We start from the raw sequence: 13,272 nt of genomic DNA, 5'->3' as shown, positions 1-13,272 counted from the left end.
AGGTGTGTTCAGGTGCATTCTGGGCATGCGTGTCTTACAGGGAGGTGTGTTCAGGTACATTCTTGGTGTGCTGGTCTTACAGGGAGGTGTGTTCAGGTGCATTCTGGGCGTGCTGTTCTTACAGGGAGGTGTGTTCAGGTGCATTCTGGGAGTATTGCTATCTTGAGGCAGCGGGAAGTGATCGTTCTTTTGACCAACAAAAACCTGGTCTAAAGTCAATAACGCAGCATTTCTGACACTAGTCCTGAGATAACTTCTGTTAGGATTCAACACTATTAATAAAATGGAATTGAAATTGAAAGCCAGGTGTTACCTGTGTTGAAGCCCCGTCCCAGCGCAGGCCAGGGTTTGTGGTTCTTCCACAGGTTCCCCAGGTACCAGTCGCTCTGGTTCTCCACCAGGCCGATCACCTGCTTATCTGCAACACAACCGGCGTCACTCATCAGCACAAATCTCCAGCCAGGGTTGTAGGCAAGACTAGAGCCTGACCGATATATATCGGCAGGTCGATATTATCGGACGATATTAGACTTTGAGGGGTTGAGACCGAGACAAGACCGAGACTTTGAGGGATTGAGAACGAGACTTTGAGGGGTTGAGACAGAGTTGAGACCGAGACTTTGAGGGGTTGAGTACAAGACTTTGAGGGGTTGGGAACGAGACTTTGAGGGGTTGGGAACGAGACTTTGAGGGGTTGAGACTGAGACTTTGAGGGGTTGAGACAGAGTTGAGACCGAGATTTTGAGGGGTTGAGAACGAGACTTTGAGGGGTTGGGAACGAGACTTTGAGGGGTTGAGAACCAGATTTGGATGGGTTGAGAACGAGACTTTGAGGGTTTGAGAACGAGACTTTGAGGGGTTGAGACAGAGTTGAAATCGAGACTTTGAGGGGTTGAGAACGAGGCGAGGCCGAGACTTTGAGGGGTTGAGAACGAGACTTTGAGGGGTTGAGACAGAGTTGAGACCGAGACTTTGAGGGGTTGAGTACAAGACTTTGAGGGGTTGGGAACGAGACTTTGAGGGGTTGAGACCGAGACTTTGAGGGGTTGAGACAGAGTTGAGACCGAGACTTTGAGGGGTTGAGAACGAGACTTTGAGGGGTTGAGAACGAGATTTGGAGGGGTTGAGAACGAGACTTTGAGGGTTTGAGAACGAGACTTTGAGGGGTTGAGACAGAGTTGAGACCGAGACTTTGAGGGGTTGAGAACGAGTCGAGACCGAGACTTTGAGGGGTTGAGTACAAGACTTTGAGGGGTTGGGAACGAGACTTTGAGGGGTTGAGACCGAGACTTTGAGGGGTTGAGACAGAGTTGAGACCGAGACTTTGAGGGGTTGAGAACGAGACTTTGAGGGGTTGAGAACGAGATTTGGAGGGGTTGAGAACGAGACTTTGAGGGTTTGAGAACGAGACTTTGAGGGGTTGAGACAGAGTTGAGACAGAGACTTTGAGGGGTTGAGAACGAGACTCTCCACGCTGACGTTTCAGCCGATTTTTATAGCATCAAATAACTAATAAAAACCAACCTGATTAGAAAATGAACACTTGAACAAACAACAGTGTGCTCAGAACTACCTAAAATGACAAAACCATCTTTGGGAAACCTTTATTTGGCGTGTTATTTGAATTGTTTGGCCCATGTCTAGAGCTGGGCAATATATCGATATTATATCAATATCGTTATATGAGACTGGATATCGTCTTAGATTTTGGGTATCGTGATATCGTAATATGGCATAAGTGTTTTCCTGGTTTTAAAGGCTGCATTACAGTAGAGTGATGTAATTGTTTGAATTTACCAGACTGTTCTAGCTTTTCTATTATTTGCCTTAACCCACATAGTTATTATATACACATTAATGATGATTATTTATAAAAAATCTCCTTTTTGCACCAATTGTCAACCCTACAATATCGTCGCAATATTGATAGCAAGGTATTTGGTCAACAATATTGTGAAATTAGATTTTTTCCATATCGCCCAGCTCTACCCATGTCCTATCTGCTAACATTAGGAAGCAGGTTATATGACCTATACTTCTGGGCAAACCAGATGTTAGGGCTGTGCAATTAATCGAAATTTAATCGTGATTATGATTTCAGCTCCCAGTGATCACAAAAACAGAATAATCGAGACAATTATTTAGTAAACTAAAGTAAAATAATAAAGTAAACTCTTTATTTTCTCTTGTGTTCTGAATGAAAAAAAAAAAAAAAAAAAAAAGTTTAAATAGGAAAAGTATTAGGGCAAATTTCAAGTTTTTTAAGTTCAATTATTGCAACATCTTTCCAGCGGTCAACGAGTAATAGACCTTTTTCACGGCAGACATGTTGACATGTCATAGTAGGAAAAGCACAGGTGTAATTAAACCCATTACTTATGGCTGCATTCCACTTAGGAGAGGTCCTGGTATTGGTCATGCTGACTCACTGAAATATCTTACTGGAACACATGATGGAATTGAGCCATTGTTAAAATGATCAATGTCAGCTGTGCGTTTCCTACAATGAAGGTCCGTTGTGTTAAATTATCGTGATTTCAATATTGACCGAAATGATCGTGATTATATTTTTTTTCCATAATCGAGCAGCCCTACCGGATTTTTGGGCTTCACTGATACAGTCTTTGCATCAACCCCTGAAGTTCGCAGACATAATACAATTCAAAATGTCTCACCGGTGAACTTCCTGAAGATCCCCCAGAGCTCGGCGATATCGGTGGCGAAGGTGATGTCCGTATCCAGGACGATGACCTTGGACAGGTCCCGGGGAAGAGCTTTGGTTAGCGTCAGCTTCATCAAGCCGTAAATCCCTGAGTAATGCTTGTTGGGTATCCACGAGACCTCGGACTGAAATGACAAGCAAGTCAGGTTTAATTACATCACATCAGCCAGTCCTTCCAGAAAAATCCTGGTTAGCTGATTGGATAAACCATCTGTCTATCACCACCTAAACCCACCTCAAAACCAACGCTGATTGGCCCAGTCGTTTGGCAAACGGCTCCAAATTTTCTCTATCTCAAGATGCCAGACTGATCTGGGAGGAGAGCTGGAGCTAGCCAGATCAGGACGGTCCCACGAGGCTACCCCCCAACATCCTGCTTTTTGTCGCGTAATTACGTCACTTCATAACGTTCCCATGGCAACAGGGGCTAAATGGCTGCTCTTGTGTTAAGTAAACTCAACATTTTTCAACTTTCTGCTAAGATATATTACGGGACTTTTTTGCAACGAAAAATCGGGGATTATGAAATCATGCAAGCCCTGCATATTTTGCGTGGAAATCGGCAATTTATGCTGCAAAAGTGTATAAATAAGCAGACTTTGGCTGATTATGCGTTGAATTATGCGATCGCATAATCATGTTTTTCTGGAGGGAATGATTAGCTACACAGAGACAGAGACAAAGCGATGAGCTTGCAGCTGCCACGAGCAAGGCGGGGCCAAAAATAGACAAGAAGGCTATTTTATGCAAATGCTGAGCGATGCGACAACGCGACAGCCAATCAGAGTGAAGGCAGCGTGACGTATGTCAGATGGCGGAAAACGCTTCGCTTCTATCGAAATAAATACGTTTAAATCCAACAAAAAAAAAATCATTCTTGTGACTTAACAATACCTCTGAGGTGACTTTTAAGACATGCTTGCTTGAAGGTAGCACCGGAGAATTTCGGGTTTAGTTTTGCCAAGCAACCAGGAGTAGTCTAGGCATGCACCAGAAGCGCCCATCAAACGAGTTCATGACGCTCTCTTTTGTAGCTAATGTGACTGTAGGGTAATTTCTACGTTTTTATCTTTTCTTTTTAAACACAAACTGAGAGTGTTTGTTAATATCTGAGCAGTGTGGGCTAACACAAAGCCACATTCTGCATTTTTTTTGGCAAAGACTGTGTTTTTGTCTGGAATTTGCAAATAGTGTCTTAATTAATTCTCTTGATTCAGGGTAATTGGATCTGCATAAGTGCATCATCTGCAAACGTAATCGGCTTAGAGTCTCGTGTGTTTTCTCTCTCTCCGGTTTGAAACGCGAGTGAATGAAAAACTGAAGAGAGAGAGAGAGACTGCAGGTCGAAGCATCTGACAGCACAAAGGACCCATTGTTCAGCACAAAGACTGTGATCACACACACACACACACACACACACACACACACACACACATTTATGCATGCTCGTTCCTTACATCGGCGTCACTGTTGAGAGCCCATTCATCAGCTTGACGTTAAAATAAATGTGGTGTTTTTGTGCTGAAGTGTCACTTGACTTTGGGAGGAAAGTGTTTCCAACAGCACGTCCAGCTCAATTACAGATCGCTGCTGTCGGGTGAAAACCTCATAACGTCTTTTTTTATTTTAAGCTCTTAAGTGCCACGTGGTCAAGATAATGAGGGTAGTGGGACACAAGGTTTGCTTGGAAAACATCAGGAAGAAAAATCTCCTGTGGTCAGGTAATAATCTTGTAATTTAGCTTTTATTTATTGGAGTGACCGAAGAGTGTATCCAAACTGGAGCCCTGCGCGGCACTGTCTTCGTAAATCCGCTCCTGCCCGCTCCCGGTGGCTTTCTGACCATTACCGCCCGTTGCCGCAGTGTGTGTGCTCTCCTACCTCCCATTTTGCAGTGTGTGTGTTCTGCTAGCGCCAGTTCCTGCAGGCAAAATTACGAATCCCACTATGGCCACGCCAAGACCCGCCCTACGAAGCAGCTTGATTGGTTGGGGTTAGCAATCTGACCTCGAGTGGTTAAGGTTTGGGCTTAGGGGATTGGTCAGGGGATAGGACCTGAACATGTAAGCATGGATGCCTGGCCAATAGCAGTGTGTGAATGCTATTGAAGGGCGGGTCTTGGCGTGGCCATAGTGGGATTCGTAATATCGCTTCCCGCAGTGTGTTCTGCTAGCGCCCGTTCCAGCAGTGTGTGTGTTCTGCTAGCGCCCGCTTCAGCGCCTACTTGCATACTTCAAACACTTAGTTTTAAGTTTGTCGTGTAGATAACGTAAAAAGTCAGTGCACTGTAGGTACCAGGATGACTCCCTAAAAACGGTCAAAAAGTTCAGTGTGGAACAATCATAGACAGTATATATATAATGGACCAATAGATCCCGTGTCTCTGTACGAGACCAGTGAAGGATATTAGAAGCACTTTTCCGGTGATCTCTTGATTTACTGAGCAGCCTCCAACTGACAGAGACAACGTAGATGTGACGTGAGCAACATGTCTGAAAGTGTGAAGTCTTCTGGTAGCTGTGAGAGAGAAATCTCAATCATTCCCAATCTTACAGAGACGGAGAGTGTAGGTATATGTAAGGAGATAACATAGACACAGGCTAATTATTGCTAACTAACATGCTAGTTAACATTAGTAATTAAACCTAAACAGATAATGGAAGTCCAAACTGCCTGTGAGCTTCTCCTGTACTATACGGTAATTCCTCTACTGTGTGACAGTAAGTCTCGTGGTTATGACCCAATCGTTAGCCTATTGTTATAAAAGCGTCTGCTACGGAGCCATAACGTGAGCTACAAGGTAATGGAGCCTTTTATACATTGTCGTGTTTCTTTAGAAATAAACAACGGACAAATAGAGTCTTTAAACACTTCAGATGTAAAGTTATTCTCTGTCAAAGTGACGTAAAAAAAAAATTGGGGGTCAGCGGAATGCTAACAGGAGGTGATGGCTTTGTAGCAACAAAATGGCGCCATAGATGGCTCGAGTTCTGAAGCGAAGCTTACCCCCTTGGGAACAAAGGACGCTATGCGCACTAAACGAGCGACTACGCAGTGGAAAGGGGAGGGACCAGGGACGTGGACCGGCGGCTGATTGGACGACGTGGGTCTGGCTTCTCCCGGATTTCAAAACCGAGCATAATGGGCGGCTCGTTCAGAATACGATCTTGTATTGGACTAAAATAGTTCACCGAAACGTGTTTCTGAAAACATTTGAAGAGAGAAACAGGCCGTGCAGTTGCTGAATCTGTCTTCATTTCAGCTCAACAAAGGTCAGTTTAAGAGATCTTCGTCAGATTTTCAGAGGCGGCGAGCCGCGCCGACCGCTCGTCATTTCCGGTAAGTGTTCTAACATAATTGTTGTTGTTTTCATTTTGGGACGATACTAACCATCCAAAGTGGGCTCTACGGCAGGAAGTGGTCAGTGCACATTAGCAGTGTACTGACGGAAGTACGCCGAATGAGACACAGCCTGTGTGTTCTGCTAGCGCCCGTTCCCGCAGTGTGTGTGTGTTGGGTCCCGCCCGCATGGCAAACATTAGATTGATTGTCAATAGATTGACCATTGATTTTGTGTCTTCTCCCCTCTTGCAGGGAAACTAGTTATTCTACTGCGTAGTATTAATAAATATGTATATCTGTCGGTTATTCACGGTCATACGAGTGCAATAATTAGTTATTCTAGTGCAATATGAATGCAAAGTGACATCAAAATGAACAAGAATGCAGAAAATTAAGTGTTAATTTTATACGGGAGGAAAGTAGGGGTGGACAACATGTTAGAAATATCAGACATGGATGTTTAAGGTCCCATGACATGGTGCTCTTTGGATGCTGTTATATAGGCCTTAGTGGTCCCTAATATTGTATCTGAAGTCTCTTTTATATAGACCTTAGTGGTCCCTAATACTGTATCTGAAGTCTCTTTTATATAGACCTTAGTGGTCCCTAATACTGTATCTGAAGTCTCTTTTATATAGACCTTAGTGGTCCCCTAATACTGTATCTGAAGTCTCTTTTATATAGACCTTAGTGGTCCCTAATACTGTATCTGAAGTCTCTTTTATATAGACCTTAGTGGTCCCCTAATACTGTATCTGAAGTCTCTTTTATATAGGCCTTAGTGGTCCCTAATACTGTATCTGAAGTCTCTTTTATATAGACCTTAGTGGTCCCCTAATACTGTATCTGAAGTCTCTTTTATATAGACCTTAGTGGTCCCCGAGTTAAATACGGAAGCTACTTACTTTTAATATGAACTAGGAACTATCTTCTTGAATACTGTTTTCAGTCTAAACGGAGGCCAAACTGCAGATTGACCCTCCACCACATCCCATTACACACACACACTCAGGAAGCCTAAACACTCCTCAGATCTGTGTTAACGTGACAGACGCGCTTTACGTCTTCACTGTGCAGGGTTGGTATTGATGTCTCCTCCTTCTTTGATACTCAGAGGTGAATCTCTCCTGTTAAAAGGAGATTTATAAATATGTTTAAACTCGACTTGACTGCCTGTCCTCTCAGCTCGCAGAGGCTTTTCCTTTTGATATGGTAAATGTCAGATCTGACTTTGCCTCACCTTGTCCTAACAGAGAGGAGTTTGCATGTGTGTGTGTGTGTGTGTGTGTGTGCGTGTGGGTGTGTGTGTGTGTGGAAGAAGTATTTAGATCCTTTACTTAAGTTACTTAAGTTAAGTACTACTATACACTGTAAAAAGTTACAAATAATAGTCCTGCATTGAAAATGTTATTTAAAAAGTACATAAGTATCATCAGGAAAATGTAGTTAAAAGTATTAAAAGTATGTCTGTCTGTGTGTGTGTGTGTGTGTGTGTGTGTGTGTGTGTGTGTGTGTGTGTGTGTGTGTGTGTGTGTGTGTGTGTATGTACCTGTTTTACTATATTCGTGGGGTCCAAAAACCGGAGAATACAGTATACTTGTGGGGTCTGCACATCCTTGTGGGGACCAAAATGCTGGACCCCACGAGGTTAAAGGGCTGTTTGAGGGTTAAGACTTGGTTTTAGGGTTAGAATTACGTTATGGTTAAGGTTAGGCATTTAGTTGTGATGGTTAAGGTTAGGGTAAGGGTTAAGGTTAGGCATTTAGTTGTGATGGTTAAGGTTAGGGTAAGGGGCTAGGGAATGCATTATGTCAATGATGGGTCCCCACAAAGATAGTAAAACAAACGTGTGAGAGTGTGTCTATGTGTATGTGTGTGATTGTGTGTGTGTTCATTTCCACTTACCTTGAGTTGAGTTCTTACCTTGTATGTCTGTCTGTCTGTGTACATACATGTCTGTGTGTGTATGTATGTGCGTCTGTATGTGTGTGTGTGCGTGTTTGTTCATGTCCGCTTACCTTGAGTTCATCTGCATCGTAGAAGCTGACTTGCACAGACGGGACCATCCAGGACTGGAACAGCGAGCTCAGGATACGATTGGCTACTGTGTCGGTGATGAAATGAAAGTGGAGAGGGTTTCTCCTGAGAAACAAGAAGAAAAAGAAGATGGTGATGATGTTCCACTGACACAGCTCCTTCTTTCACAATCAAAGCTTCTCTGGTTGGCACTTTAGTGTTTTGGGCGGATTTATTCTAATCGGCTCTAAAAGCATCGGTGTCCTCATTAACCTAACACCACCTTAAAGGGATACCCCACCTTTTGTTGAAATAGGTCTTATCACGGTCTACCCTGGCTGTAGATAGGTGGGCCAACGCATTTTTTGTCTCAGTTCAAGTAATTAGGTTGTTTTTTTGTCTTTTGTTGGCTCACTTTTACTCACAACATGCTAACAGGCAACATAGGATTCCATTCATTACATTACATTACATTACATTACATGTCATTTAGCTGACGCTTTTATCCAAAGCGACTTATAATTGCTACATATGTCAGAAGTCGCACGCCTCTGGAGCAACTAGGGGTTAAGTGTCTTGCTCAGGGACACATTGGTTGATGTATCGCAGCGGGAATCCAACACGGGTCTACCACACCAAAGGCATGAGTCATATCCACTGCGCCATCACGTTGAAGGAAACCTAATTTTGAAAATGTCCTAGAAATGTGGGAACATAGGGCTGTGGGAACATTGGGCTGTGGGACCATAGGGCTGTGGGAACAAAGGGCTGTGGGACCATAGGGCTGTGGGAACATAGGGCTGTGGGAACATAGGGCTGTGGGAACATAGGGCTGTGGGAACATAGGGCTGTGGGAACAAAGGGCTGTGGGAACAAAGGGCTGTGGGAACATAGGGCTGTGGGAAAATAGAGCCGTGGGAACATTGGGCTATGGGAACATTGGGCTGTGGGACCAGAGGGCCGTGGGACCAGAGGGCTGTGGGAACATTGGGCTGTGGGACCATAGGGCCGTGGGAACATAGAGCTGTGGGAACATAGGGTTGTGGGAACATAGGGCTGTGGGAACATAGGGCTGTGGGACCATAGGGCTATGGGAACATTGGGCTGTGGGACCAGAGGGTCGTGGGACCAGAGGGCCGTGGGACCAGAGGGCCGTGGGACCATAGGGCCGTGGGACCATAGGGCCGTGGGAACATAGGGCCGTGGGAACATAGGGCCGTGGGAACATAGGGCTGTGGGAACATAGGGCTGTGGGAACATAGGGCTGTGGGACCATAGGGCTATGGGAACATTGGGCTGTGGGACCAGAGGGCCGTGGGAACATTGGGCTGTGGGACCATAGGGCTGTGGGACCATAGGGCCGTGGGAACATAGGGCCGTGGGAACATAGAGCTGTGGGAACATAGGGCTGTGGGAACATAGGGCTGTGGGACCATAGGGCTGTGAGAACATAGGGCCGTGGGAACATAGGGCCGTGGGAACATAGAGCTGTGGGAACATAGAGCTGTGGGAACATAGGGCTGTGGGAACATAGGGCTGTGGGAACATAGGGCTGTGGGAACATAGGGCTATGGGAACATAGGGCTGTGGGAACATAGGGCCGTGGGACTATAGGGCTGTGGGACTATAGGGCTGACCCCGTTTTATTCACGCATAAGTTTGATTCGTCTCCGTGCAGAAACAGACTTTTTAAAAAGATAAAAAGACGTCACGTACAGCTTCACTCTGAGAGATCCCACTAAAAGAGGAAGCATTAAGAGTGCTGAATTATTTCATATTCAACACAGTTCAGTTATTGTTTTTTTTTATAATAAATAAAGTCTTTGTTTCCCAGCACAAAAACAACGACAACAACGACAACAACAAAACAGCCGGATCGGCCCCAGAATTTCAAAACTGTCCCGTTCCCTAGTTTAAAATCTTCAAAAGCATCTATAAAAAGGAACAGATCCATGAGAGCATAGCTGACATTTAGAAAACATCAACTAAACCCTGACATATAGAAATCCTGAGAGTTACAAAATATGAAAAAATAGGACAGCTGTGTCTTCTCTTGTCACACAGCAGAGCCACAAAATAGTCAAATCCCCCAAATACCATCTCGTCACGTAAACATTAAAACACAAATCCAGATAACTTATAATTTGACCCGAGAGAAATTATGCTGTTCAGAGAAAGTTCAGGGTTTTAAAAGTTGGCTTTCATTAAAAGGTCATCCTTTTATTTTATTTATTTTTTTATATTTTTCTCGTTTTTTTTTTTTCCAGTCTGCTATTATTCAAGGATTTTCAAGGCCTGTACAAACCCAGGGGAAGGCCACGTGCCACTCAGCTTCAAAGAGAGAAAGAAGAAAAAGCTGCAGGAGTTGAAACACGTTTGGAGAGAGGGAGAGGGAGAGGGAGAGAGAGACAGAGAGAGAGTGAGAGAGACATAGAGTGAGACAGAGAGAGAGAAATAGAGAGACGTAGAGACAGAGATAGAGAGTGAGAGAGAGAGAGTGAGAGCGAGAGAGAGTGAGAGAGATAGAGAGAAAAAGAGAGAGACAGAGATAGAGAGTGAGAGCGAGAGAGACAGAGAGAGAGACAGCGATAGAGAGAGAGAGTGAGAGCAAGAGACAGAGAGAGAGACAGCGATAGAGAGAGAGACAGAGAGATAGAGAGAGAGAGAAATAGAGAGACAGAGACAGAGATAGAGAGACAGAGAGAGAGAGAGAGAAATAGAGAGACAGAGACAGAGATAGAGAGACAGAGAGAGAGAGAGAGAAAGAGAAAGACATAGAGATAGACAAAGAGAGAGACAAAGAGAGACAGAGATAGAGAGTGAGAGCGAGAGAGACAGAGAGAGAGACAGCAATAGAGAGAGAGAGAGAGAGAGAGACAGCGATAGAGAGAGAGAGAGAGAGCGAGAGACAGAGAGAGACAGCGATAGAGAGTGAGAGAGAGACAGAGATAGAGAGAGAGAGAGACAGAGAGAGATAGAGAGAGAAATAGAGAGAGACAGAGATATAGAGACACAGAGAGAGAGAGAGATAGAGAGAGAGAGAAATAGAGAAAGACAGAGATAGACAAAGAGAGACAAAGAGAGAGAGAGAGACAGAGACAGAGAGAGTGAGAGCAAGAGAGAGACAGAGAGAGCGAGAGAGACAGAGAGAGAGACAGACAGAGACAGAGAGAGAACGAGAGAGAGAGAGAGACAGACAGAGAGATAGAGAGAGATAGAGAGAGAGAGATCAAGGAAAGGTCTGTGGAACAACAGTTCAACGAGAGGACATGTTTTTTAATGACTCACCTGTGAAAGAGGACAGACTTGACCAGCGTGACCACGTCTCTGCTGGCGTTGTGACCGGCACAAACGCACGCCACGTGGATCAGCTGCGGAGACAGGAAGCAGAGGCACGAGTCAAGCTTACCGTGCGTTCACGGACATCGGAAAACGACAGCATTCACGTCACTTCCTGTTGGGAATCCGAGGTGGGAAACTCGGGCTGGATTTTGATAACCGAGTTCCCCAGTTGGTGACGCGTTCTTGACAACTGACGTTTGATGGAGGCAACTTTGGTTCACTGAACATATTTCAATGATAATAAACTGTTTAGGGCTGTCCACGACTAAAGAAATCCTTAGTCGACTAACACTTATAGGATTTTGTCGACTAATAGATTAGTTGATTTAATTGACAGAGCTGTGCGCTTTGAGAGGTGGTTAAGACTAGAAAAGCACAATATAAATGTAGTTAATGAACCATCTGTAAAACTGAGTTTCTCCACAATTAATCCTGCAAAAGCACCACTTTAAATCTTGTGTTTACCATAAATGTGCTCAGAAGTTTCTTGGAAATGAGTAATTAAGCATGAATAAGCATAAAAAATGACTAATCGACTAAAGAAATCTTAGTCGACTAAGACCAAAACGACCGATTAGTCGACTAATCGACTAAGAGGTGGCAGCCCTAAAACTGTTTAATGTGGACAAATTCCTCTGCCAAGAAACATATACAGACATAATATGTTTAAAATTATTCATAAATAGGCCTATGTATAAAAAAAACACCACCTTATCTGTGTCCTTTCCTGTTGGTTGTCCGGCAGATAACACAAACAAACACCTGGCGATGTGCTGTTTGGATGCTTGCATAAGAAAACAGCAGAAAATCTTCTGTTATTGTGGCCTCCATGTTTTCACACACCTGATGCTCTCGGCTCTAGAAGAAGAGCACGCATCCCGACCATGTGAACGCTGCCAGTCGGAAAAACAACGTAACCACGGGGGCGGTGCCTGTTATTCCCAGGTGGCATGAACGCAGCATTAATTCCTAAAATGATGCCACCGCGGCTGTCGTTTTCCAAGCGCTAAAGCCTCTGCTAGCTGTCGCTGGAAAAGAACCCCAACACTTTAATCTTTTTCTTTGTTAAAGTCTCTGCAACTAGTGTACATGAGTTTGTTCAGTCCTTCCAGAAATATTGTGATTGTTGCGGGGGCAAAAAGCCTTGATTATGCGGCACGTTTTCTTAAAAAATGCGATGGAATATGCGGGATATTTATGCAATTTTATGCGATGAAATTGCGGAAACTTGCAAAAACTATTGTTTGATGAAAAAGAGAAAAAAAGAGATTCCCACCCCCCAAAAACCTGCTTTTTTTAAACTTAATTTCCAAAAATAGTTTACAGATATTCAGTCATTGCAAAATCAGGTGCATTGTGGGAGTATTGCTATCTTGAGGCAGCGGGAAGTGAACACACCATTGACCAACAAAAACCTGGTCTAAAGTCAATAACGCAGCATTTCATTGTTATTTTAACAGAGCATTAGTAAAATGCTCCTAGGCTCGTGCACAGCGCGCACACACTATGCTTGTTACACACACACACACACACACACACACACACACACACACACACACACACACACACACACACACACACACACACACACACACACACACACACACACACACACACACACACACACACACACACACACACACACACACACGCAGAAGATTACAAATTAAAATATTAGGGTGCAAATCCTCCATCATAACAGCAATGCTCCAAGGTCCAAACGCGCCTGACTTTTAAAGGGAATGGGAGATGATCTCTGATTGGTTGATTGCATGTTACGCCCAAAACACACCTCTGATTAATGAAGACACTAAGGACAACCCTTTAGGACCAGGCGCCCGGCACACGGAC

At 44.2% G+C, this 13,272-nt stretch overlaps 1 protein-coding gene across 2 annotated transcripts in view; it reads right to left on the bottom strand.

Moving 5' to 3' along the window:
* Nucleotides 1–13,272, bottom strand: part of large2 (LARGE xylosyl- and glucuronyltransferase 2) — a 42,101-nt gene that overhangs the window by 18,447 nt on the left and 10,382 nt on the right. For both annotated transcript variants that reach the window (XM_028575313.1, XM_028575321.1), the window contains exons 3-6: nt 11,368–11,450; nt 8,082–8,205; nt 2,676–2,847; nt 314–418 (exon numbers count right to left, since the gene is read on the bottom strand). In XM_028575313.1, the coding sequence (XP_028431114.1) occupies nt 314–418; nt 2,676–2,847; nt 8,082–8,205; nt 11,368–11,450 (484 nt within the window). The remainder of the gene's footprint in view (nt 1–313; nt 419–2,675; nt 2,848–8,081; nt 8,206–11,367; nt 11,451–13,272) is intronic.

This window comes from Perca flavescens, chromosome 1 (assembly GCF_004354835.1).
Source record: "Perca flavescens isolate YP-PL-M2 chromosome 1, PFLA_1.0, whole genome shotgun sequence".
Taxonomy (NCBI): domain Eukaryota; kingdom Metazoa; phylum Chordata; class Actinopteri; order Perciformes; family Percidae; genus Perca; species Perca flavescens.
This window is presented reverse-complemented; position numbering and strand designations above follow the sequence as displayed.